Source organism: Drosophila erecta, unplaced genomic scaffold, assembly GCF_003286155.1.
Source record: "Drosophila erecta strain 14021-0224.00,06,07 unplaced genomic scaffold, DereRS2 tig00000021-arrow-pilon, whole genome shotgun sequence".
Taxonomy (NCBI): domain Eukaryota; kingdom Metazoa; phylum Arthropoda; class Insecta; order Diptera; family Drosophilidae; genus Drosophila; species Drosophila erecta.
In genome coordinates this window covers 10,883,207-10,908,262 of record NW_020825198.1, presented here as the reverse complement: position 1 = coordinate 10,908,262, position 25,056 = coordinate 10,883,207, and the positions used below count along the sequence as shown (strand labels likewise).

Genomic DNA, 25,056 nt, shown 5'->3' with positions numbered 1-25,056 from the left:
GCTAGCATGGTCACACTGCAAATTCTACGCTCTCGGATTCGAGTTCGAAAATACCTTAGCATGGACAGCAACCAATTCGGAGCTAACATTCGAAATCCATTTTTAGGCGGGATTTATTAAAATAAAAAGAACATTATATTTTCAGCAATAAAAACAAGGTTTGTCAGCTTCCAATATTGTATGCTATTATGCAGATGTTACCAAATAATATGACAAGCGTAGCGTCATTTTTATATCAAAATATCAAATTGGGGATAACATATATTAACACTTTAAGGTTTTTACACCTTGTTGAATTGCACAAAGTTTTCCGACTGATGCTTGATGTACGATTTGCGACAGTCCATATCATCAGCAGGACGATTGTGTGGAGCCCATACGGGTTCCCCCACAAAATAGCGACGAGTTCTGACAAAGTTCTGATGGAACACAATAAAAATAGTTAAAGAAATAGTACGGATATTCGATTGTGCGGATAATTTACATTGGTGTCCAAAGTAAAGCGGTGATAGATGCCCGCTGGTATAATGATCAGATCTCCCTTCACAACCATAATGCGCAACCAGTTGTCCTCATTGCTATAATATATTAATAAAGATATTAATTAGTTAGATGAACAACTATAATCAGACTATAAAATGCTGTGTAAGTAAACAAGACTCACTCGCGAACATCAAAGTAACCAGATCCATCCAATATCAGGCGAATTTCCTCATCCGTGTGCAGGTGTTCGGTGAAAAAGGCTTTCAGCTTGTTGGCGTAGTCTGGAAGGCACTTTTCCGAGCAAGTGATCTGTAAGAAAACGTAGTTTACTTCAGTTCCGTAGATGTTATATAGGGGCACATCGATCTTGCCTCATCATCGTAGGTGTAGCCACGTTTCGCCCTTAGTTCCGTGAGGGTATTATCGCTCTGGTACTCGTCCGCGTTGATCTGCAAATGTGAATAATGACGATAAGCTCGCCCCAAGGTCAGTTAAGGTTCACTAAGTCGCAGTTTCATTTCACTTGCCTTAAAGTATTCCACGCCGGTCTTCTGGTAAAGATCATCCAGTTCCAAGTAGGCAGGTGGATTGCGATGGTGCTCCAGCCGCTGGTCGGTTTCCTCAGTATCCATATACCAAACTTGCACCATTTTGGACTGTTTTAAACGGGTTTTAACGAGCAACTAGCAACAAATAGATGAAACCAGAAAAATCAACTGCGATCAGCTGTTCGCTTGCGAATTTTCGAAATAGATAACAGACACACTGTCGAATGCCGCTAGTGCTGTTAACTTAACATTCGAAAATGAATGCTGTTAGTTTTGCATTCGAAATGCTGCTTTTTCAAAAACTTAATTTTTGATTCGATTTTAAAACAAAAAATAAATATATTTCAGATACTTTTATCTATTTTGTTTTGTTAATTCGTTGTGTTTCAATATTACCCTTTATTACTTTATTATGGGTATCGGTTTTTGGGCAGTTTAATATTTGTATGTTTCGACTTTAATTGAATCTGCGGCCTGCAATATTGCCTCTCATTACTATTATCTAGTTTAATTTGCGTGGTCAACTGCCAGTTTGGTACTAACAAAAAGTTAGTACGCGAAAATGCTTAGTTCCTGGTTTTATGTTACATTTATTGGCGTTACAAAGGAGCACAGGATTACGCAGTCAGTTTGGACAGTTCCTCGCGAAGCTCGGCAGTGTCGATGGCTCCCTTCGCTTGCGATTGCGGTTGGGCTTGGGATTGGGCCAGGAGGCGGGCACAGCTCTTCTTGTGCATGAACCAATGCAGCCGCTGGCACTCGCGATCGCAATACTGCACTGCCTTGCACTTGGAGCACTTCTTGTCCGGCTTCTCCGCGCCGCAGGTGCTGCAGTAGCTGCCCTCGTCCTGAAAATTACATTTCCACGTTAGATATAGAAAAGATTTAGAATCATCTGCTAGTTAGACCCACCACAAAGCCCCGCATCCCATTAATGGCATTTCGCAGGATAGTTAGTGCTGGTGGTGCATCCTTGGCGCCAAATTGCGTGGCGATTTGCCGGAAGATGGTGCACTCCCTCACGGGAAACTCCCTGGCACACTCGCGCAACGTGTACTCCACATAGTCCAGCTGGCCCAGCTTGTTCTCCTTGAGCACCCGCTTCACGAACATCTCAATGAAGTCGTTCTTGTTGGCATCAGCCGCCTCCTCGCCGCTTTTCTCCTTGTGCTGCGCCTTGAATTGCTCCTCGCAGCGTATTAGCTCGGCCAGAATCCAGCCCTGGTAATGGAACTTGAAGGCCAGCAGCTCATTGAGGTCATGCGACTTTTGCATCTCCTTTTCGCACATCAAAGCCAGCGTTTTGCGGAGGCTGGACAGGATCCTAAGTAGTCCCAGCGACTGCACATTGAGGGCAATCCTCACCGGATGCAGGTTGATTTCGGTGACAAAGGCGTGGAACGATTTGAGTAAGCTGGGCGGTATCTGCGGCTCCGTCTGCTGGCCATGCACTTGCGTGTAGTACTCCAAGCTCGACTGGGTCACATAGTTGTTGATGGTCTCCACACATGCATGGTTGCCCACAAAGGCGGCCATCTGAGCGGCGGTCCTGTTGACACTATTAATGCAACCTGGTTTGATGCCCGCATCCAAAAGCAGCCGGCACACATGTGTATTACCAGATAGTGCAGCGAAATGCAGCGGCGTATAATCGGCACCATGCTGATTGAGGTTTATGTCGGCACCCTATGGAAGAAAAGGCGGTTATTATGCGAAAACTATACACTAATTAGCCTCCATTGATGGTTCCACTAGTAGCTCCTATTGCTCATATAGGTTCCAAATAGCTAAGCTTTACTTAGGGATTTCTTAGATCGATGAACTGGTAGCTTGGAGAACTTCCAGGCCAGCAGCCCAAGGGGCGGATGCCTGGCAGCTATGTGTACCCACCATGTCCAGGAGCAGCTGCACCGCTTCGCGATTTCCCTTGAAGCTGGCGTGGGCCAAACACGACATCCCGCTGTCGTCCACGAAGTTTACATTGCTCACTCCGGCCAGCAGCTGCTTGAATCCACTGGTGTCATTCTTGGCCAGGTGCTCCAGCAACTGGCGCTGCACTTCGTCCAGCTGCTGGTTCTTCTTGCTCTCCTCGGTCATTGTGGGTCGTGTTTTTGTTGGATTTTTCAACGGGCTCTCCGGTAAATGGAAATCAAGAAAACTCCACTGTTTTCGGCGTGCACGGGCTTACAGCGATATGTGCGGCGTTTCGCAACACTGCTCGCCGGCTGCGGTGCGATATATCGTTACTTTATGTTGGGTCCGTACAAAAAGAACAAATTAAACAAATTGTACATGTTCTTTAAAATCAGAAAATTTTAAATTTATATGTGACAAGTTAGTAACTCTGAGTTAGTTAGTATCATGATTTTATATTTATATTATCATATTATATTATATATTATTTGATTTTGACAAGTTAGTTAAGTTAGTTTTATACTTTTCAGCTTTAATTTATTCATACCCCATTGAATAATTTTTTATTTATCTTCAAATTGTTTGTCATTTTATTGCCATCACTAAATTGTTGTTTCTTCTGCTTCACTTTCAGTATTTTTCGCCGGGCTTATTTAGTATATTTTCGAAAGTGTTTTATTCGACTAGCCCCGCCGCGGTCACACTGCTGTTTTGTTGTTGTGTTTTTTGTCGGCGGCGTGTGTATCGCATTCGCATCGCATCGAATTGAATTGGATTGAAATCGTGTGTTTTTGAACAACTGATACAAGCATTTATACCCAGCGAGCTGCCAATAATGTTGAAGGCGCCATTGCGCTATTAATCAAATAATTTAAAATATAATAACGTTCGCAGAGTGGAAAAAAAGGTGATAAGCGTGCTGAAGAAAAACGAAGAAAGGAAGAAATTCCAATGCAGACGAAACCCTTTTGCATGGTGAAATGTATAAATAATATAAAAGTGAAGATAAGCGCGCAAAATAGCGAAGCAGGCGGAGAAGGGACGGCGAAAGAGCGAGATAAGGAAAAGCCAGATAAACAAAAGCCGCACACACACATGGCCACAGTTCTTTAACAAAAACAAGCCCGTTTTTTTTGTTGCTCTTTTTTTTCGCAATATGTGTTTACATGTGCTGCTCGAGCAGGAAAATGGCCTTTTCCTACTTAGCGCGAAGTGTGAAAATTGGCCTTGCCGATTCTCCTTCTCCTTTTTTTGTTTACCGATTTCGATCTGTTTCGATTTCGCAGTATTTCCTGCGAAACGCACACAAACGCACATTGCCAAGGAAAAACAGAGTGAGAGTGAGAAAGAGAGAGAGAGGTCTTCTCATCATCCTCTCTCCTTCGCTCTCCTCTTCACCCCCCGCAGTGCAATTTGTGAGGTCGAAAAAAATACAGTAAACATTGGTTAGAGATGATCACTTTCCTTTGATTTTTTATTTAAATGATATATTTATTTTTTGAAATTTGTTTGGATTTTGTAGACATATAATTTAAATATATTTTATTAAAATTAAATTGTTACTTAAAGATGTCTTAGTCATGCTCGATTATTTTCTTAGTTTTGTAATGATTGCATTTCATAAAAAAAAGTTAACATTTGAATTCATTGAAATTTGAATTAGCGATGGAATATCACTTTAGAATATTAAACACTCGTAAAAAAGAAAACCATTGTTAGATTTTGTATACTAGTTCAAAGTCAAGCATTCAAGAATTTCCTTGAACCAAAACCATCTGTGTTATTTTTTCCATCCTCGAAGGGGGCTGAAAACATTGAAAACGCAGGGATTTGTTTTCACCGCTTTTCCCACCCTTGCAACTGCCGTTTTCCATTGTGCACCAAAAGATGAAACAAGTTCCTGAACTGAATGCAGCTTCCCCCACTATCAACTGTCCCTAGCAACTTTAGCAGCTGCCCTTTGGGGAACCAGCCCATTAATTAGGTCCCTTGTTTCGTGACAACAGGTGCAACAGCTGCTATATCATCTTTATTCTCTGCGTTCCCACTCCCTTTCAGTGCTCCAAATAAATAAAACAACAAATACCAAAAACAACCGACAAGTGTTAACTAATAACGCAACAGAATAGAAGGAAAACCAATACTACGAAATCCCCCAAAACACACATCAAGTATTAGTTAATCAAAGAAAATGGGAAAGCTGCTGAGCCTGCTGTCACGCGACGACTCCAATTGTTGCGCCGCCAAATCCTACGATGTCTTCCTGGACTTCGAGAATGCCGCGCCCACGGAAACGGAGCGGGCCGTCTACGACGAGGTGGAGCGGGTGCTCCGGGAATCGGAGGTGGTGCTGGAGGAGATACAGATCTATCGGGTGAGTCTTAGCTGGCCTGGCCACATGCGTCATTAGCCACGGGCTAAACCGCTAAGCCGCAACCCCTGCAACCGGTTATTGGACATTTGTTCAATGATTCCCATAGTTCGAGTCACTATATGATCACCAACACGTTTTTTCAACCATTTGCAATACCTTATTTGCCCTTAAATGTGAACAATCATTATAATAAGATTTTAAATGATATATATGAAAGGCACTTATACCTTTTTTCCAGTGCTCTTGGCCAATGTTTAGTTAAGAATGTAACTATTTAAGCTGTAACTATTTAAAGTAGTTTCATTCTGGCTGGGCTTCCCCGTAAAGGGAGGAGTAATTCAACAACTTGCTAAAAATAACAACAATCGCCGGGAAATTGAAAGCAACAATAAACGAGCAACAAATTGAGTATTTAACCTTTGGCAGGGTGAGAAAAGAGACCCACTGAGCGCTATCTTGTTGTTATTTCATTTTACTCTCTTTAATTACACTCTTTTATTGCTCTCACACCCTGTGAAACTGCTAAAAATAAATGTATTTTAATAAACCATTGATTGTCATTATGTACATGCTATTTTGGCAATAAACTCTATAATTTTATAGGCCGCTTTAAGATTAGGAAGTCAAGACTATAAGCGTTATTACTTTGTTAACTATAGAACTTTACGCCTTTGGCTCTCTTATATAGATACACTCTGAGAATCTATCTGTTAAATAAATATTTGCTCACAAACATCAATAAAACCAATTCCTCCGAGTTGGTCTAGTAAAAGTAGTGGGGAAAAAAGAGAAGCTCTGCCCCTGATAAGATTAACAGGCCTGCAAAAGATCATTTTTCTATAGATCCAATGTGGCTCCACCAATATATCCCCATGTGTCTCTTTGATGGCCTGAGTCACGCACGTGCCCACATGATCCGATCCGGTGGATGGGACTTCTTTCATTATCGTCGCCCCACTGACGTCATTAACCAACTTTTGCCGCCGCTCTTCGCACTCCGATAATTCTCCCATAATTCTCCGCCTCTTTGCGGGAAGAATTAGTCACCCATACTTCGTTACTCACACAGAAAACAAACGCCTATGATGGGTAACTAATATGTACTACTCTTTTATCACAAATAACTGTCTTTTGAAAAGTTCGCTTTCTGTCAAAAAAAGTTGACTGCATTAAATAGTTAGGACTTTGTTCATATGATATGACAACTTTATGCAAAACTGATAAACATGTTTTCATCTATAAAGCATAAAATTCATATAAAAAATGTCTGAAAGGAAACTGAAAATACTATAATATATGCAATATGTATATTATTTCTTATCTATTTAAATAGATTACAAAAATCCACAAAGCATTCAATTTTTTTCTGTGTGCATCTGACCTTTTGGCGACACATTCTAACTCACATTGTTGTGTGCAAATTATTAATTGGGTTTCAGACGCAAAAAAAAGACGGCCAAAGCGGAAAAAGGGAAAAGGGGGTAGGGGTGGTGGTAGGGGGAAAATGAGGGGCGGCAGACAAACAAATGTCAGGCCGAAAAGCTTTAATCAACGCAAATGAACTGGAAAATGTATACCAATGAGCTCATTTCCTTTGTGTTGACCCACTTAAATGGGACCGAAACCAACAAAGACGACCTCGTGGCGCATTTAACCCTTCGGTGCGCCGATTCCCGTTCCGCATTTATATCTTTTTCAGTTCCTAGACCCAAAACCGAGGTATTTAAAATGCGCTTTATTTGCGTGCTGTATTTATGCATTTCGTTTTCATTGCAATCTTTTATTGCACTGCTCTGTGCGCGCCTTCACTTGGTTACCCCCCAAAATGAGTGGGTGGCTTTTGGGTTGGCACAACTGGTTGTCAAGGCAAACAAACTGGTTGTGGAGTAGGTGAAATCCCCCTCCGCCCTCTCGCCAAACACAAACAGTTGGCCAGGCGCCAAAAGCTGGCAAAATGGCAAAAACTTCATGTTCTGTTTGGTTTTTTTTTTTTTTTTGGTTGCATTTATTCCTGCAAGTCGGTTGCTATAAATAGAAAGAAAACGGCAAAGTGGAAAAATCAAAACTTTTCTTTCTTTGCCTCCGGCATTTCTTGTTTCTTAAAGTTGAGTTGCGAATGGATATGGCTTTAAAAGGATTCGTTAATTGCGATAAAATCGACAAGGCATGGTTAATGGGGTTTCTGATAATACATTTTCATTCGTTTTTAACATTTTCAACATAACTTGCCTTTATAAACAGTATTTCTTCTGGATTATGGTTCAAAAATAAGCGCAATCCTAAAAATCATCTACAATGCCATTCTTTTCATTCAGCGCAATCATTGTGCGACTTTTTCCCAGCGGTAATAGGCTTTTCTATCTGATTTATCAGTACTTGTTAGTGACGCTTTTGTTAAATATTGGCCTAGACCAGATACGGCATAAAGGCGCCCATTGTGTGTGCGTAATAAACCAGCCACAACAGGGTCAACAAAAGGGTCGAAAATAATAACAATAACAGAAAAAGTCCCACTTCGGTGCAGCAGACGATAATCATGATGATAATGCTTACGCATTCACCTGAGGAACGGGGAAAAGCAGCAACAAATGTGAAATTACTATATTATATTATTATATTAACAAGCAACATGGTGTGGGTGTAGTGTATGTGGTATATGTAGTTATCGGGTTTGTGGGCCAAAGTCATTGAAATCAAATGAACAGCTTCGAAATACTTATTTACCATGTGAACTAAGCCATTATTTTTGTGGTTTTCCATACCGCTGACAGCCGGGTAGATAACGATTACATATAGCTGGCCGTATCGTCATAGACAAACATATGTCCAACACATGGAGTAATCCAATACACAACCTTGGCTTCCCAAAACCCCTATGGAAAACAAGTGCAAAGTGCTCTATATCAGCTAGGCTTTTTATGTGGTTTGGATGGCTATATTACGTTTGTTATGGCCTTAGATTTGATATATGTACTTACTCTCAGGGAAAATTAGTTTGTACACAATTGAGTCATTTAAATTTAAATATTTAAATGTTTTTTGAGTCACTAAAATGTTATCAGCCCTTTTCGGGTACATTTTTCATCTTTTAATTATGGTATTTAAAGAAGAAACATATACTTCATTCTGTAAATACTGCATTTTATCAGAAAATCCCACCAAAACAAAACTCATCCAGCTCATTTCACTTTTTAAGCTAAGGCAGCTTAAACTTTCCCGTCAAATAATATAATAATTTGTCATATATTTCCCCATTTTCCCACTCAGTCACAGCTGCTTTCACTCAAAAGGGGAGAAGTCCCCACTTTAAACTGGATATATGCGCAGGCGACCCATTTCACAGAGTGCTCCACATACGAACAGAAAATAAAAATAAAAAATGAAACGATTTGGCATCGTATGAATATAAATATATGCACATTTAAGTATTTAATGAGAGTTATACACTCGAGGGCGAAAGGCAGACAGGCAGCCAGCGGCAATCAGAACAATCACAGAATCGGAATGAGCAGTCATTAGATAGGCCCCATACCTCCGTTCCCCCATACCATAAAGAATATAGAATACCTCTCATCTCGGCACTCCCACCTCTTCCAGTTTCCATTCCACGAATAACTTGAATGATGTGCGCGAATGCAAAAGCACAGAGCGGGAAATAAAAGCCAACTTCCGGTTGGTCATTCAGTTGGTCGGTCAGTCGATATAATCGCCATAATGTGCGTGCCAGAGATCTGCATTTGAGTATTATAAATTATCATTTGACAAGCACTCAAAATCTGTTCTCTTCAAAGGGAAAGTTATATGCATATATTACCTATCAAGCATTCTGTATTATTGATTAATGTAATCAGTAACCTTAAAGAGGTTTTATGGCCACTTACCCAAAAATGACTATCCATTTAATAATCACTATTGCATTTAGCTCTTCTAAGTGTAAGTGTATAATTTATAAAAGTTGTATAGCTCATCATGTATAAATATTTTCTCTTTTATGCACGTCATAAACCACAAATCAGTTTCGACTAAAATAGAAAAACCGACAGCATAAACAAATCAAAGTGTAAACAAACACGTAAACCGCTTTTAAGGTCAGCAATTTAATCAATCTATTATTTTCAATCCATTTCCTTATACATCAACTTCCGCATTTGAAACATTTACAGCATTTCCCAAAAAGTAGGCCAATCCGCAAATGGAACTCAGCGAGGTTTTATTTTTAATTTTACAATCACATCAAAAATGCTTTCCAAAGCAGTTGAATTCGATGTGGTAATGCCTGTAACCTTTATTGTCCAAATTAGCCGCAATTTAAATTGAAATTCATCATTCATTGCATTTCACTTTCCGCAAGTCCGTTTTCGATGTTTGGCCCCTGCCAAATTGTTTATGGCCAACATTAACATATATTTATTTTCGAATTTCCGACGTCATCAGCCGCAAATCACTTGCGCCAAAAATAGAGAAGTTTAAAACGTAAACAATTGGAAGTAAATTAAAGTGTACACATTTAGAGTGTAAAGCTCAACGAGGAATTTGTTTCAACAGCTACGCATCAAGTATCATTTTCTCAAGTTTTCGAGTGCACTTAAAACAATTTCGTGTAGCCTGAAATTAAGGCACAAATGTGCCTTTTTATTTCAGTGCGCTCGCACACTGGCGCCAAAATTATAGGTTAATTAAAAAATAAATATTGCATGCATGATGAAAAATAAACGAAATTGAAAGTTGCACGTGCGGTATATAATGAATGTATTTTCCTCTTCATAAGTGCGCTGTATTATAAGTACATACGTTACCGAAACGCACTGTGTGTTTGCATGACACATTTTTGTGATTTATTAAAATGGCACTGAGCTGATTTCATTTAACCGAATTTACTTTAATTGAATAACGCCCCGAGGATCGCTGTTTGTATTGTATTTCACTTGATGACTTTGAGCAAGGGTTACAAAAGCTTAAACGACTAAACATGGCCTCGAAAATTAGTTTTTATGGCCGTCTGGACAGGACAGCAATGTGTTTAATGTATTTGAAATACACTCCTTGTTGAAATGGCTTTAAACTTGCCAAGCGGGCAATTTACGACTTCTGGGCAGGATCGGAGTCCCACTAAGCTGCTTAGAAACAGAAACCCAGTGCATTCACAGCGAAAAGTTCTCAGCAGTTTTTTCTTTTTCCTTTCTTTTATTTTTTACTGCCGGCGTCTGTGCAGAAATGTATTTACATTATTTTATATCTTTTTTACGAGCAACTGTTTGGCATCTCCATTTATGCGTGTAATTTGCACAAAATAAATACAGTTCTGTGCTGTTTTTTCAGGTATTTCTCAGATTATTAGTATTTTTTCAGGAATTTCTCTGATTTATTTCTATTTTCTCCCCCGTTCAGCAACACAGAAGTTATTCCGTTTTTTATGCCGCTGGTAACCCAATTTTCAACAGCTGTTTATGAGTTTGCAGCAGAGTTGTTAATCGATAAAAGGAGCACAAAAAGAGCCCCCATTTTCCCCAACCTCGTGCAGGGAAATGTGATTTACACGAGTTAATTGAGAACGAGGGAGTGACACATGTATTTTCCCACTCCTGCTGCCCATTTCCACAGCATTTTCCCCTGGGGACATTGACATTTGTTTGGCTGCCCGGATGAAGTGCGTCAAACTCGGGCTACCGATAAGCGAACTTTTGTTGTTAATTAAATGCTATTATTTTGCCTATCGTTTGGTTTGTTTTACGTACTCACGGCTAAAGATTAATTAATGTCAACTTTATTGACGGATCGCAATCGAATGGATTGTTAAAAGAACTATGTTTTCCATCGATGTTTGCGAATAGCAATAAATGGGTGTTTTTAACAAACGGCTGCAGATCATTTAAGTTTTTTTTAAATCATTGAAGTTATTCTTTAAAATCATACAAGTTATTCTTCAAAATCATGAAAGTTCTTTTCTAAAATCTTGAAGTTATTCTTCAATATCATGAAAGTTTTTCTCTGAAATTATGAAAGTTTTTCTCGATGAAGTTTGGCTTTTAAATCATTGAATTTGCATTAAAATCGTTGAGGTTTTTCTGTAAAATGTGACTCACTTGTTATGTAAAACCGATGAGGGTAATCCCTTGCATTGCTATTTCATATTTCCATGAATTTTCCGTGCTTTCCAGCGAAAAGGCACACATTATCCCCTCTTGTTCTCACCTGACATTGATAATGCCAGGTTTATCTTATCTTTATGGCAATCGCAGGCCTGTTGTAATTGCTGCTGTTTTTCTGCGGTCGTTTCGATTATCTTGATAAATTATGTCCGTGCTCGTGACAAGTAAAATCGGCTGGCCGTTGAAGAAATAAAGCTATTATGGCTTATTCAAATGTAAATGGTAATTGAATTTACGACGCACGCACCAAAAGAATCGGAATTACTTTAATTTTATTGTTTCTGTTCATTATATGGTTCGCAAAGCTCTTAATGATTCACACAGAGTTGAGTTCCTTCATTTTCTGTGTAATGACCAAATAGGTCGCGAAGACTTCATATTTTCAGTGGAAACAAACCATAATCATCTGGGATTTACCAATATTGGTAGACTAGCAAATCACTATTTATAGAGCGATGCATCAACTGAAAGTGATCGTTTTAATTGCGAAATGTTATTGTCTTGCAAATGACTTTTAATGATGCACAGCATCGTCGCATTCTTTTGAAAATGAAACGATAAACGTGCACCTCTGGTTTTCTATCTCTATAGTGCTCTCTCTGTCTCTAGCTGTCTCTGTTCCTCAACAAAAGCAGCAGTCAACGATCGCTCAGATTCAAAAAATGAGTCACAAAAGCCATAGTTGCGAGTTCTTGTCCGAGTCAGCAGTTTTACAAGTGTAACGCAACATCAACAACAACAAAGAATTTTGCAGGGCCTACACTGGGGAAAAATGTGCAATAATGAAGCAATAGTCCTGATAATAAGTACAAATTACCTTTATATTAAAGAACATTTGCTTGAAGATAAATTGGAAGGCATATTTAAATACGTCTTTAAGAATTTTACATTTTCATCAAAAATCATTCATTGTTATTTTATAATTTGGTAGATATCATGTTTATTCATAAATAAATATTATTAGGTCATGTGCTTAGACTAAAAACAGCTCATATTTAAATATTTTGTTGTGCACATTCAAATCTTTGAAACTAATCATTTTCAAAGCAAGAGCCAAATTTATTTAAAAAAAGAACACATCTGAGTCAAAGGTTTAATACATTTTTGAATAAATATGCTGAAAGTGAAATCAACATTAAGTAACTTGCTTACTAATATTTTTAAACTATTTAAAGTGTTTCAGGAATTCTGAATCTGAATTTCATTAGGCCATGAAATACAAATTTCGCCACATATTTATAAGTTGTGCTGAGACTTCAGTTTTAAACTAGAGCAAAATCTAGGGAAACTATTATTTTCCCTGTTGAACATTGAATTATTAAGAGATTCTCGTGTGGGGAAGCAAGAAGCAGAAATATGTAAGCTACAGAATTTGTTGGAAATTATGAAACATTTTCAAACATTAGGTTAGTCATCTGAGGGGCGCTATAAGAAAATTGTAGACTCAACATCGCCATAATCTTCACTGTCATTATTGCACTTGCACTTGTTCATTTTAATTTCTTTTATTTTATTTACGAGTATACCCTTTCGTAAGTCATGGTTGTCATGAATGGCGACCGAGGGTCTGTGGAATCAGTTTCCTTTGTCTCTGCTTTTCATTTGAGTTTTTCTTATTAAAAAATAAATTATATGAAATTACGGGTCATCAGTGAGCTGCCCTCCCTGTGAAATTTTTGTTTTTGTTCTTTGAAATTCACGGAATTCATTTGCATTGATTTGTGGCTCGCAAATTTTATCGCAAGCAAGTATATTTTGTCATTTTTGTTTGTCTGCGGTTCATTCATCGATTCATTCAGTTCAACGTGATGGGAATTCGAATGCGGTGTTTTGATGATGCAAGCAAAGCATAGGGAAATTAGAAAAGCGCAGTCATATACATGCATACTTTTTTTATGGAAATGAAAATGTCAGCAAAAGTCAGCAAAAAAATGCCCGGCATGTTTGGCGTATCTGTCTGTTTGTTAAAAGTCTCCCCTCCCAGGGGCCCTGTTTTTTTTCTTTTCTTTTTTGTTAAACACACTGCAAGGAATGTAAACAACTTCTGTGGCATCAATTCGCTTGCTGCTGCAACACCACCCACACTTTTCCGGCGACCCCTCGCTTCGAAAACGCATGACATCAACTATTTTACAGCGTCACGCGTTTCCATTGTGGGCGAAAGTCCAATTGCAGTTCGGAGTTGCACTTTAGCGCCACTTGGGATAAGCACATGCACAAGGAGAAATTTCAACGAAAAAACATTACATTTACACTAAAATATTCTGTTTTTATACCAATCGTTTCAGCCAGTCTTTTGATTGTGTATTTAACTATAACAGACTTCATAACTAATAGTTCATAACAGAAATTAACATGTTTGCCAAAAACGTAATTTGGAATGGAATGAATATTGAATAATTGATTTTCCCAAGACATTATAGTGTTATATATCCTACATATTGTTAAAAAACGTATTATCAACATTTTTAATAGGTCAAATTTTCAAAAAACTATAATTATTTCTAGGTGAACAACCAGTTGAATAATCACAATGGTGTTAATTTAAAACTACACCTCTTTTAAAAGTATGTCTCACTTTACTCAGCATTGTAATTCTGCACGATCGCGCATCTTTTTCTCTCAGTGCTGTAGCTGCAAGATAAAGCTGCCGCTGTGCAGCAGGTTCGAAGTTTAGTTAGTCAGTGTGGGCTGCGATTAAAACACGATCATGTTCGCTAATGCTAAGCAACACTTGCCAAGTGTCAATGGCAATTATCTGGGGCACAACAACCATACTCTGCACATTTCAGCATCTCTGCATTTCCGCATTGCTGCCTCCAATTTCGATTTCAATTAAAAACGCTGCCATTCTGCGGCAGTTGCAACACTCGCCAAAGTAATTAACTATTCATCTGAGTGTAGTTCTAGTACTCGTATGTGGGTTTGTGTGGTTGCCATTGTGAGTGATTTGTGTTCTTTCTTCCATCTTTTCTGCTGTTTGCTGCATGGTGGAGCAAGTGAAACGCTGACTGATTGCGATTCTATGCTGCTCGCAAGTGCTTTAATTAAGCCCCAAACTAGAAACAGTTACAAGTCGAGGAAAACGGTTCTTGCCTTATTATGATTGCTTTTCATCCGAGCAAGCATATGCATTTAAAAGCATTAAAGTCTTACAAGTTCAAGTTTGTTGTGGTCTTGTGGGTGATTCTCATTCGTTTTCCCCCTTTTCTTGGTAAAACGCCGAGGCAGACAGCACGTGCTCCTCCAAATGGAGCGCATCGGCGTTTTGCTGTGAACTTAAGATGGGATGCAGTGATGAATCAACACAATTGCTCACTGGACAGAAGATGCGGCAATGCAATGCGGCATCTCGATCCCGTTTCCTGTGACTTGGCTTACAGATTCAGTTTGACTTCCCCCCACAACAAACACCTACGCCTTTTGTTTTTGCTGCTTCTCATTTTTTTTTTTTTTTGGTTTGACATGCACATGACGCAAGATAAAATGCAGGCGACAACCCCAAGAAGATTGGGGAAAACGAAAAATATGAAAAATAATCAATGTATTACAAGAATTTTTATATGGAAAAAAATCAATTTTTTACAGGAATTTAATATACAAAAAAATCAGTTTATTACAGAAATGTTTTATGGAAACAAATCAATTTACTACATTAATTTTATAAAAAAAAATCATATTATTACATAAATGTTATATGGAAAAAATTAATTTGCTGCATAAATTGTATATGGAAAAATATCAATTTACTACAGGAATTTTATATAGAAAAAAATCAATTTATTACAGGATTTGTAGATGGAAAAAAATGAATTTATTAAAGGATTTCTTTATGAAAAAATATATTTATTAAACGAATTTAAAAACGCTTTTAGTTTAAATATGACATTTCTTTTGTCGGTATTGCAAGTACCCAAAAGTACTAGACATGTACGATTTTTATGATCGTTTCCCATATTTCTATCATTTCATGTGCCATATTACATATAGTATCTATAATAATTAGTTACATACGTGCATCGGACAGATTTGAAATAAAATGTCTCCGCACTGTGGAATGTTTTTACATACACAATCAATTATTATTCCCCCAAGAAACGGATGAACTGCTACCCCCAATCAAAATGCCCCCCGCAAGGGTAATAAACAAAAGTGAGCTGCCTAACGACACTTGGCCACATGTAGGAAACCCCAAGAAGTGTTCCTCTTCGCCGGGAATCTCAGTCAGCAATCTCTGGAATGGAATGCCGGCAAACAGCAGTGCGCCCACACAGGCCACGTTTATTTCAAAACCATACACCCACCGAGTCAGAGGAGAAGTGAGCAGACCAGGCCAGAACAGAACTGAGCAGACCAGGCCAGAAACCAGAACCAAAACCAGAACCATTTCCGTTGCATGACCGTGCGCTTGGTTGGTGGCTTCAAGAGTCCTTAGAGAGTCACTGGCGTAAACGAGACAATGCCGGTGAATAAAGCGGGATGAACACAGGGAAAAATACTTTTATGAAAGATAAGGGTCCTAAAGCAGCGTAACTCTTATAAACCAAGAAATCCAGATAGTTGAAAGACCCAAGTTCCACTTCCTAAGGGCACTTTACAAACTCACTATATTACAAATATTTATAAGACAAAATTCCCAAGTTGAGGGCTGCAGCTTAAATATTTTCATCTTATTACTCGCTGTGTGCAAGGGTCCATTGCGGCCAAGTCAACGACAGAAGTCCTCATCCCCTTAACTTTTTGTATATCTATCTTTTTTTTAAACTCCCCCACACATTTTGTTTACTTGTTTGCGAGCGTTAAACATTCTGGGAAGCTGCAAGGACGTGGGATCTTGACTTACAGACAGGTGTAAATGATGTGGAGTGAAAAGAAATGCCAGCACATCCGAGAACCAAAAACAAAGGCCAAACATCACAGATGCTGAGTTTGCTTGGCGCTGAGCTGCAGACAGTTGCATTCTTATTATTATGATTATGGCAAAGAACTTGGCGTAGAATGCACGGCTGCTACCTTACACTGTTAAAATAATAATTATCATATCATAACTTAGGAAATACTGGACGTCTGTTAAGCTGTTCAAGATATTTTTTGCCTAGAATTACTTTTTATGGAACTGCCTTCTGTGCCGCCAGATGCGCCAGTTATGGCCGCCCTTATCTTTCAGTGTAGTGCTGCATTTTGCCTCCGTCTGAGTGTTTGTTGATATGCGCAGCGATTTAATTATAAACACACAACACGTGCTAGTCCATTTCAGTACAAAGAGGTGTGCAAACCAAAAATAACACGCTCTTACTTCTTTATAGAGGTACTCACACTCCGACATCATGAGCTTGAACTTTGCAGGCCACTGAGCCGTGTGTAATTCGCATGTTTCCTAAACCGTCTAAACCGGAGTTTTGGGTCGAATCGAAGGCGGGGTTCGGCTATATTTAATTCCCCATAATGTGTGCCAATAGTCCTATAATCGGTTGGACACGCGAACCGAACAGATGGGTATATGTATATGTAATTACCTAATTATGTGCGTTGTTTGACCAACAGAAACGGGATGGAAAGCCATAATTAAGTTAACCAACTTTGTAGTTGATTTAATAGCAGCATATAGGATCATCTGATAGTAGCAATGATTTGTATTGGACGAGAAACATTTCCAAAAGCAAACATTTACTAATTAAATTAATCCCACAGGTTAGGCATTTCTTAAGAAATCATTTACTGCAAGGAAATGAGACATTTGAAACAGTTGATAAACCTTTAGATGGACTTATGGCAAGAAAGTAAGAAAGTATTTTTAGGTCAGAACTTTCTTTTCAGATAACTTAAATATTAAATAAAATATTGAATGGCGGAAAAAGAACATGAAATGTTACTAAATAACCAAGATAACTACTAATGAGAGAGTCTTAAGTGATGGCACTCATTATTTCCATTTCATAAATTATATACAACATTAATTTGGTTGCGGTTAACCACTGGCAATTTAGCCGGCCACTTGAAAATAATATATTTGCCGTATTATTAGCCACTTGAAATGCATTTGAAAAACGCCAAAAGACCTCAATTGAAATAATCAACGCCATTTGCTGATTGTGTACGAGTGCCAAATGAACTCTTCACATCATGCAATGGCCGTTCGTTAGCTCCAGTTTAGTTTTCCGCTGTGCCGTGTGGGTTTTCCTTTATTTTATGTTACTTCATTATTTTTGTAGATCATAAAGCATCGATAAAAATCGCTGCGCCGGTCGGTCAATGCACGCGGCTTTCCACATCGTTATTGTTTGTATTGCATGTGCCGCAGAAATAAAGACGCACAGTTTTCCTCGATGAAAACTGGATGGCCACAATGGCAGTCGCTTGGCACGCAGTTCGCTGATAGTTAAAAACAAATGCATGAAATGTGGTCAGCAGGCGTAGAAACAGTGCACTGCAAACCAAAACTATAACTATAACTAAAAATGTATAAGCATTGATAACAAATACCTTTGGACACACTTTGTTCTATCCTTCTTACTTTGAAAACTTTAAACATGAAACCTAAAACCACAGAGTCTGTTGATACGAATTAGAAAAGCTGTTAGGGATTTGCAAAACTTTTCGAGTGTACAAGGGTTCCAGGTCTGCGGCTCGCATGCCAAACTCACATTTAATCCTGGTTCGAGTCGAATGTATTGACTGACGCCTTTCCGCCTTCGTTCCTTGCGTATCTTTACAGGGTGCCGGCAAGGAAATCCGAGAAGCCATCGCCCTGCCCTCGCCGGAGGTGACCGCCAAGGCCTGGGCGGCGGTGCTGCCGCTGGTGAACAAGCTGAAGCGCTGCTACGAGCACTCCATGGAGCTGGACAAGATTGTGCCCAAGCTGCTGGGCCAGCTGGTGGGCGGCAAGCTGAATCCCACCCAGCATCTGGAGACCCAGCAGGCGCTGGTCAAGCAGCTGGCCGAGATCTTGGAGTTCGTACTGAAGTTCGATGAGTACAAGGTGAGTGAGTTGACTTCAGTTCAGTTTAGTTGCTTTGACAGCCGGGTGTTACAAGCTCTCAAATCCATATTTGGCTGTACGACGCCCACCTCGTTAACCCATTAATGCCTGCTACCTTTGGTGGTGGGTAAACCGGGCACTGACAACATGACATTGTTCGCGTTTGACAGGGCAGGAGTGGGTTATTAAATGAATTAAATATAAATGTGATTGAGGCGGCTCTTCAGTTACAGGCAAACGTTTTACAGTGAATCAAAAACATTGCTCCAATGCATTTTAAACACACAGCACTTCAATTTGAATGAACAGAGCGTTCAAAATTGCATAAAATCTTAAGTGGGTTATACACAAAGTTCATTTGTATTGCAAATAACATGGAATAAGATATTAGTAAGCACACTGCTAGTTCTGTAAACCTTTAAATAGCATAAAACGCAGAGAAGCAAATGTTTACAATACAACGCCCCATAAAGGCTTAAATCATTTTATCTCCGCCTGTCTGCAGAATTGTTAGTGGGTTAAATTCAGTCTTCTTCACTGCCAGTTTGTCTGTTTGTTTGCCTTATGTGGGCGCTGTCGACAGGCGAGCCAAAGCAAAGCAATATCTAAAAGCCGAGTCAAATGAAGCCAAACCAAGTCCCACTGCCAACTCATTGTGCGCGTGGTTGCATTTTTAATTGACTGACTTTTTTGCCCACCTTACTGCCTGTTTGCCTGTTTGCTTGGCTGGCTGACTGACTGGCTGACTGGCTGGATGGCCAAGACGGGCGCGTGCTGCGGCCCATTGATGAAAAATCTTTCTGGTCATCCGTGCACATTCGTTGGTGCCACAGTGGAGCATCGCAGGCACTTACGCACACGCAAGCCAAGTGGCCCACGACAAACGACCGATGGCCGGATGAAGTTGTAAAGTGAATGATGTCGGCTCCGGTGGCCTGACAGTGCTGGTCATCAAAGTAGAATACCTCAGGTTTATAATAAACTTTTAAAAATGTATGTCCCAGCAGAGAAACTGAGTTTTAGAAAGAATTACAAGGCAGCACAAGAAACAAAAAGGAAACTAGAGGTTATTTTTTGGATCCAACAAATTTATACTAAGTTTAAAAGTAATGCGATTCTAATTTAATATAAGGAACATACAGCATTTTTTTAATAACTTAAAAATTGGACGTTGCGCTTACCAATTTGTTTAGTATTTTTCTATTTATTTTTTAACATTTTTTAATGCTATTATAAGCATTTTTCCAGCTTTTGCTTGGCTCCTAATTGCTCCGTTTAATAAATGCACAGCTACCTGATTATTTTCCGAACATAAACTGCTTAAAAAATGCGCACAAAATCGATGTGTCTTGAATGAAACTCCAACATTTAATTAAGTTGCCTTACCTGAAGTGTTTGCCCCTGCCAAAGGCCCCAAATATGCAAACAAACGTATTCGCACTGGGTTAAAACATTACACAAGTTTCTGTGGCAGTTGGATATGCAGGTTGATTGTGCGGAGTCAAACAAAATCGATTTGTTTAATGGCAAATCCCTGTGAATGGCGCATTTCCCATGGCTCGCTTCCGTTTGGCGAAACTTTCATCAAATCGATTGGGGAGCACTGGAGCACTATGCTATGCTCTATAGCTAGGACAATCGGGGACAATGGGGGGCAATGGAGGTAGGGATGGCGGAGTCATCGCCATCGTCGGCTCCGTCGCCTCTGATGTCTAGTGTGTCTGCAACTTTCTGCTCCCGACTATAATGGAAATGGTAGTAATGGCGATGATGATGATGTTAAACGCTGCAAACTGCACGTTCATTGTGTGCTCAAAGTGTCAGCTGCCTGGCGCTCAGCGATTTTCCCATGTAAAAGTCGCATATACACGGATATACATATAAATATCTACTATATAGCCCAAACGTGCTTGCCCACTAACTGCTACTTCCGGTCCTCGATGAAGAGCATTGTTTCTGCGCCTTTGTTGCTTCCAGTGTTTCCAGTGCGCCCCAAAGTATGCTGCACAATTTATTGACTGCTTGTAACTGGCTTCGTTTTAATGTCGAGTTTATTGCAAAAAATCTTCGGGCTTCGAGAGGAACTCACAGCCAGTGTGATTGGGGAAACAATAAACTTGGCTTTATTGCTGCTTTATGTAAGTTAACGTAAGCTAACCAAGATAACTGAGCAGCCAAAAGATGTTAAAAGTTTAACGTAATCCGAGGAATGCAAAGAACATACATCTTGCTTCAAAAATGAGTATTTCACTTTTAGAAAAATCTAAAATTTGTATAATAATTTTGTTAACCAACTTTTATTGTGAATCTCTTAGGGAACTATCTATGCATTACATACAAGAACTTTCTTAGCGCCTTTTAAGGGGATAAACCAATATTTACTCTACTTGCTTGTGACTCTACAGCAGCTGCATCCATATCTTTATCGGATGCAATTGATCTGTTCCGAGTGCAGACAAAATTATTTTCTTGGCACGCTTTCAAGGAAAAGCCTAATGGCTCTTGAGGGGATTTATTCAATTTGGTATTTACCCCTACTTCTCATCGAAAGCTTCGCTGGTGCTGTAAACTGGCTGCAGGCGTCTTGGAAATTTACGCAAATATTCGGCGAAATGTTGGGCATATTTGGCCTGAAAATCACGACGCCTCCAGGGCTGAGCGGGCTCATAGAAATTCTCGTTATTATTGTACGTATTTGGATAGTTATTTGTGGCCAGGGAGCGACTGCCGCCAATTTGGACCACTTGCTCCTCATCGCGACGCGAATCGCTGGTATCCAACTCCGGATTTCTTTGCGGATATGGCTGGAGCTGAGGTGGAAAAGATTGGGGATATCGGAGTGGTGGTGAAGGCGTACTCTCCTGCTGTTGATAGTAATAGTAGCCTGGCACATTGTTGTAGTTGTGATTGGGGGCACGTGTTGGCTCCTCTCTCCGCCAGTGTGGATATGGTTGTCTATAGGAGGGTTGCGCTCCATAATAACCATTGCCTTTTGGATACTGCTGCTGTTCCTGGGCACTGTACTGATTATCATTCACTATGATAGGAGGACCCGACCATAGCGATTGCACATCTGGATTGGCGTAGTTGGATGTGGTAATTGCATAAGCATTGCCATAAGGTGATGCATACTGAGCGCTCCCGCCAACTGCATCGATCATCAGGGGCATAAATGCATAAAGCTTAATGTAAATGTAATCATTAATAGATTAATCATCTCGGGTGTCGGATGGAATCTAGCGAAACACTCACCCAGCTCAGCGAACTGCTCTTCACGATCCGTCCTGTTTGCGGCTTCATTTCTGACTGTTCAGAACGATTTATGCTAATAACGTATTTATATGAGGTTCCACAACAGTCTCTCTGGAAAAGCATGTATACTCGTACATAGTATAGTAATGTATAGTAGTGCATGATGTTCGTTTGCAGCGCCTTTGTCAAGGTGATTGGATGAGCAACCCGACTTTGACTGACTCAAAAATTCAGCGGCGGCGTTTCTGTTAAGTTTGTATATATTTTTTTTCTCACGCACGTTTTTTTGCAGCCCTGACAGCTTAAGTGCGGCATCGTTGTTTTGGGCCTGGCCCGAAGTGGAAAACCGTTTGGAAGCATTGGCAGCACGGGCGGCAGGCAAATTGCGGTGTCACGTACCGCGTAATTAGTAATTAGATTTTCAAGTCAACCGTAATTAGAGGTTAACAAGAGCGAGTGTTAGTTAGCAAGCTGAATACCTATGATCTTGTGGGCAAAAGTGCTTGCTATAAGAAAAACTTACTAGTCCTTTTCCTTGCCAAAAAAGCTAAAACCGAATCCAAATTGGAAACAACTCGAGCTCGCTTTATTTACTATCGTAAAGAGTATTAACCCACATTTGGTATAAAAAATACAAATTGAATTTAGCTGGCTTGCCTCCCAAAGCCAATTCACTTTTATAAATTTGGCTGCATGTGATAGATAAAGAATGCCCCATCACGTGGCACAGGAAGCTGGCGGAGGAACGCACCACCATCGTACGAATCGCTAAACAATTGGGTTAGATTGGCATTGGGTTCTTTCGGCCTGGCAATGGGCATTCCGTGGCACGTACTATCGCGCGTTAAGTACTGAAAAGTGGCATAAATATCACAAATAAAATATTCAAGTAAGGATTTCCTTTTAAACGCACCATCTTCTCCCGTATGCTGGTCAAGTTTTGTGGTGGCGGAGGATGGTTGAAGGGCTCCATCTTGAATATGTTATCGCCACAGCACTTGAGCAGATGGGATGCTATTATGTTCCTAGATCTAGCTTCTGCTGCATTGTGAGGTGGCTGGCGCAGCTTGTCCATCCACATGGTGGCCATCGTTTTGGAGCGGAAATCCAGCTGGCAAATGCTGCGCTCCAACTTCTCAATGTCCCGCTCGAATTCGTCGTCGAACTTGGTGATTTCTGCATTCACTCGTTTGGAGGAAGTGGATGCCTCCTGCCTCAGGTGATCCCGCTGCAATTCCTTTTCACGCTGACGTTCCTTCTCCAGTTCCTTGTGCCACTTCTGCTGATTCTGCTTTTCCTGCTCCTTTTCGCGAGCGATTTCCTTTCGCCGTTCCACTTCCCGTTTGCGTTCCATTTCCTGCTCCTTCCTACGCTCCTTGCGATCCTCCTTGCGATCCTCCTTTCGCGCAGGACTAGGATTCTTTTCAGGCTTCTGCGATTCGGAATCCTCCATGTCATAGCTCTTCTTCCTGTTTTTGCGAGCGGTGCGAATCAACATCCCAAAAAATTGTTTAGGAAACTAATAAATAAATTTCAATTTACCCTCGCACTTCTCCTTTGTAAATATTTTTTAATATGCTCCTAAATCCCTTAGTGTTCGGCTTGCTCATTTTGACGGAAGTTTCCAAATGATCCCAGATCTCATCTGTTTTCAAAATAACTTTAAGCTGTCAAGCATGTTCAATATTTAAAATCATTTTTAAAGAGATACTTTTATGAATTGTTTTGTAACTTTCTATTTTGCAGATGAAAACCCCCGCCATACAGAACGATTTTAGCTACTACAGACGCATCGTCAGTCGACAGCGTGTGGACTCCACGGAGAACATGCTGGTCAGCACGGAACTGGCCAACCGGATGTCCTTGTTCTACGCCCACGCCACGCCCATGCTCAAGGTGCTGAGCGAGGCGACCTCAAAGTTCGTCAATGACAATGCCGACGATGTCCAGAACACGACGGAAACGCTGGGCACCATGGCCAAGGTGTGCCTGAGGATGCTGGAAAATCCGTGAGTTTAAGTGAACATTTCCCAGTGACAATCAGCATTCTAATCGATGGAACCATTCCTTGCAGAAAACTCCTGCAACAGATCGAGCGTGAGGACACGAAAATGCTGGTGCTGCGCGTGATGGTCGGCCTGGTGATCCTCTACGACCATGTGCATCCGGAGGGGGCCTTCGTGCGGGGCGCCCATGTGGACGTGAAGGGCTGCGTCCGACTGCTGCAGGCGCAACCGGCCATCAAGGCGGAGCCGCTGCTGAATGCCCTGCGATACACGACGAAGCACTTGAATGGGGAGAACACGCCGAAGAATATACAGCGTTTGTTGGCCGCATAATATCGGAGGGGATCGGAGTGGACGGAGAGTTCATTAACGTTAATTTCTGTGTGTATGCGTATCGATTTAAATGGTTTTACTTTTATTTATGTAATTAGTAGGCTTCTGTATTATTTGTAAAAATTGTGTGTGCGAGTGTTGTGCTAGCAGGAGGCAGCCTCTAGTTTTATTTTTACCCTGTGTGCATTTTCAGCATTTGTTTCGAACTGTTTTAGACTCCAGCCGCCTCCACGTAACGTAGCGAAGAAGTCGGACAAAGTGGGGACGCGCCTATACATATATCAGCAGCAACAATATTTAGTTGATAATCTAGCCCTAATTTTAAGTAATGCAAGGAACCCAAGTAACCTAAAAACAAATTAGCGCAAAGTTTAAACTGATGGTTGGGGAGAAATGTAAGAGATAAATCCTAAATTCCACTAATGCAGAGATTATAAATATAAAAATCAACACTTTTAAATCAAATCTAGAGTATTTTTTTGTACATGACAATGTGTAGAACGAGGTGTAAAGATCTAAACAATGCATAAACTAATTGATTATTAAAACACGAATTGTACGACCTAAAATGCCTACACACAACTGAACCACAAGCTAAAGAGCGGATGCATTTATATATTTTCACGCCGTCAACTTTGATAAACGTATTTAAACAAATCTACAACAGAATAAACTTGAGCTGCGCAATAATAATAATTTTTAAGATTTACAAATAGAAATAAAGGATTAATAAAATGGCAAAACTTAACGCATACAATTTGTACCAAAAAAAAAATGAAAGAACAATGAAAATTCACACAAACTAAATAAAGATTTATATATTCGATAAGAGCGAGAGGAAACTGAAGAAAAAACTAGATAATGCTGAATCAAAATAAATATCACGCAAAATCAACCACATGTTTTTTATGCTGCTTTAAAATTTATTTTAATCCAGGTTATAAAATAATATATTTAAGGTGCTGGTAATTTCATTCATTTTAAAAGTGGCTGAACTTTTGTTCTGTACTTGAACGAC

General features: G+C 39.9%; 5 protein-coding genes across 6 annotated transcripts; 1 reads left to right on the top strand and 4 right to left on the bottom strand.

Annotated features, from left to right (window-relative positions):
• Positions 1-163: 163 nt before the first annotated feature.
• Positions 164-1,233, bottom strand: LOC6543584 (1,2-dihydroxy-3-keto-5-methylthiopentene dioxygenase). The gene is made up of 5 exons (XM_026976877.1): positions 1,011-1,233; positions 855-932; positions 665-792; positions 485-578; positions 164-419 (listed from the first exon to the last, which is right to left on the bottom strand). The coding sequence occupies exons 1-5, from the start codon at positions 1,131-1,133 to the stop codon at positions 282-284; spliced, it is 561 nt and encodes a 186-aa protein (XP_026832678.1). The 5' UTR covers positions 1,134-1,233; the 3' UTR covers positions 164-281.
• A 177-nt stretch (positions 1,234-1,410) lies between these two features.
• LOC6543583 (ankyrin repeat and MYND domain-containing protein 2) lies at positions 1,411-3,254 on the bottom strand. The gene is made up of 3 exons (XM_001972260.3): positions 2,922-3,254; positions 1,944-2,717; positions 1,411-1,879 (listed from the first exon to the last, which is right to left on the bottom strand). Exons 1-3 carry the CDS (start codon positions 3,126-3,128, stop codon positions 1,649-1,651), a joined length of 1,212 nt encoding a protein of 403 aa, XP_001972296.1. The 5' UTR covers positions 3,129-3,254; the 3' UTR covers positions 1,411-1,648.
• Positions 3,255-3,619: 365 nt separating this feature from the next.
• LOC6543580 (protein FAM49B) lies at positions 3,620-24,937 on the top strand. 2 transcript variants are annotated; one of them, XM_001972257.3, is made up of 5 exons: positions 3,620-3,852; positions 5,004-5,319; positions 18,184-18,447; positions 23,446-23,708; positions 23,774-24,937. In XM_001972257.3, exons 2-5 carry the CDS (start codon positions 5,137-5,139, stop codon positions 24,036-24,038), a joined length of 975 nt encoding a protein of 324 aa, XP_001972293.1. In that variant the 5' UTR covers positions 3,620-3,852; positions 5,004-5,136; the 3' UTR covers positions 24,039-24,937. The 2 variants fall into 2 exon arrangements, with proteins under 2 accessions (XP_001972293.1, XP_026832885.1); XM_026977084.1 differs by lacking the exon at positions 18,184-18,447.
• On the bottom strand, positions 20,726-21,789 carry LOC6543582. The gene is made up of 2 exons (XM_001972259.3): positions 21,700-21,789; positions 20,726-21,629 (listed from the first exon to the last, which is right to left on the bottom strand). The coding sequence occupies exons 1-2, from the start codon at positions 21,745-21,747 to the stop codon at positions 20,982-20,984; spliced, it is 696 nt and encodes a 231-aa protein (XP_001972295.3). The 5' UTR covers positions 21,748-21,789; the 3' UTR covers positions 20,726-20,981.
• Positions 22,270-23,241, bottom strand: LOC6543581 (splicing regulatory glutamine/lysine-rich protein 1). Its single transcript, XM_026977085.1, has 2 exons — positions 22,613-23,241; positions 22,270-22,550 (listed from the first exon to the last, which is right to left on the bottom strand). The coding sequence occupies exons 1-2, from the start codon at positions 23,195-23,197 to the stop codon at positions 22,377-22,379; spliced, it is 759 nt and encodes a 252-aa protein (XP_026832886.1). The 5' UTR covers positions 23,198-23,241; the 3' UTR covers positions 22,270-22,376.
• Positions 24,938-25,056: the final 119 nt, after the last annotated feature.

What these genes read in the sequence shown, in the direction of transcription:
- LOC6543584 (XM_026976877.1), bottom strand. Translation starts at nt 1,133, where the DNA reads ATGGTGCAAGTTTGGTATATGGATACTGAGGAAACCGACCAGCGGCTG. An exon ending in CCGGCGTGGAATACTTTAAG is followed by an intron (nt 933 to 1,010) that starts GCAAGTGAAATG and finishes TCACATTTGCAG; the next exon opens with ATCAACGCGGACGAGTACCA. An exon ending in GCTACACCTACGATGATGAG is followed by an intron (nt 793 to 854) that starts GCAAGATCGATG and finishes GTTTTCTTACAG; the next exon opens with ATCACTTGCTCGGAAAAGTG.
- LOC6543583 (XM_001972260.3), bottom strand. Translation starts at nt 3,128, where the DNA reads ATGACCGAGGAGAGCAAGAAGAACCAGCAGCTGGACGAAGTGCAGCGC. An exon ending in TGCAGCTGCTCCTGGACATG is followed by an intron (nt 2,718 to 2,921) that starts GTGGGTACACAT and finishes TTTCTTCCATAG; the next exon opens with GGTGCCGACATAAACCTCAA. An exon ending in ATGGGATGCGGGGCTTTGTG is followed by an intron (nt 1,880 to 1,943) that starts GTGGGTCTAACT and finishes TGTAATTTTCAG; the next exon opens with GACGAGGGCAGCTACTGCAG.
- LOC6543580 (XM_001972257.3), top strand. Translation starts at nt 5,137, where the DNA reads ATGGGAAAGCTGCTGAGCCTGCTGTCACGCGACGACTCCAATTGTTGC. An exon ending in AGGAGATACAGATCTATCGG is followed by an intron (nt 5,320 to 18,183) that starts GTGAGTCTTAGC and finishes GTATCTTTACAG; the next exon opens with GGTGCCGGCAAGGAAATCCG. An exon ending in TGAAGTTCGATGAGTACAAG is followed by an intron (nt 18,448 to 23,445) that starts GTGAGTGAGTTG and finishes TCTATTTTGCAG; the next exon opens with ATGAAAACCCCCGCCATACA.
- LOC6543582 (XM_001972259.3), bottom strand. Translation starts at nt 21,747, where the DNA reads ATGAAGCCGCAAACAGGACGGATCGTGAAGAGCAGTTCGCTGAGCTGG. An exon ending in AGAGCAGTTCGCTGAGCTGG is followed by an intron (nt 21,630 to 21,699) that starts GTGAGTGTTTCG and finishes ATTTACATTAAG; the next exon opens with CTTTATGCATTTATGCCCCT.
- LOC6543581 (XM_026977085.1), bottom strand. Translation starts at nt 23,197, where the DNA reads ATGTTGATTCGCACCGCTCGCAAAAACAGGAAGAAGAGCTATGACATG. An exon ending in CCAGCATACGGGAGAAGATG is followed by an intron (nt 22,551 to 22,612) that starts GTGCGTTTAAAA and finishes GCCACTTTTCAG; the next exon opens with TACTTAACGCGCGATAGTAC.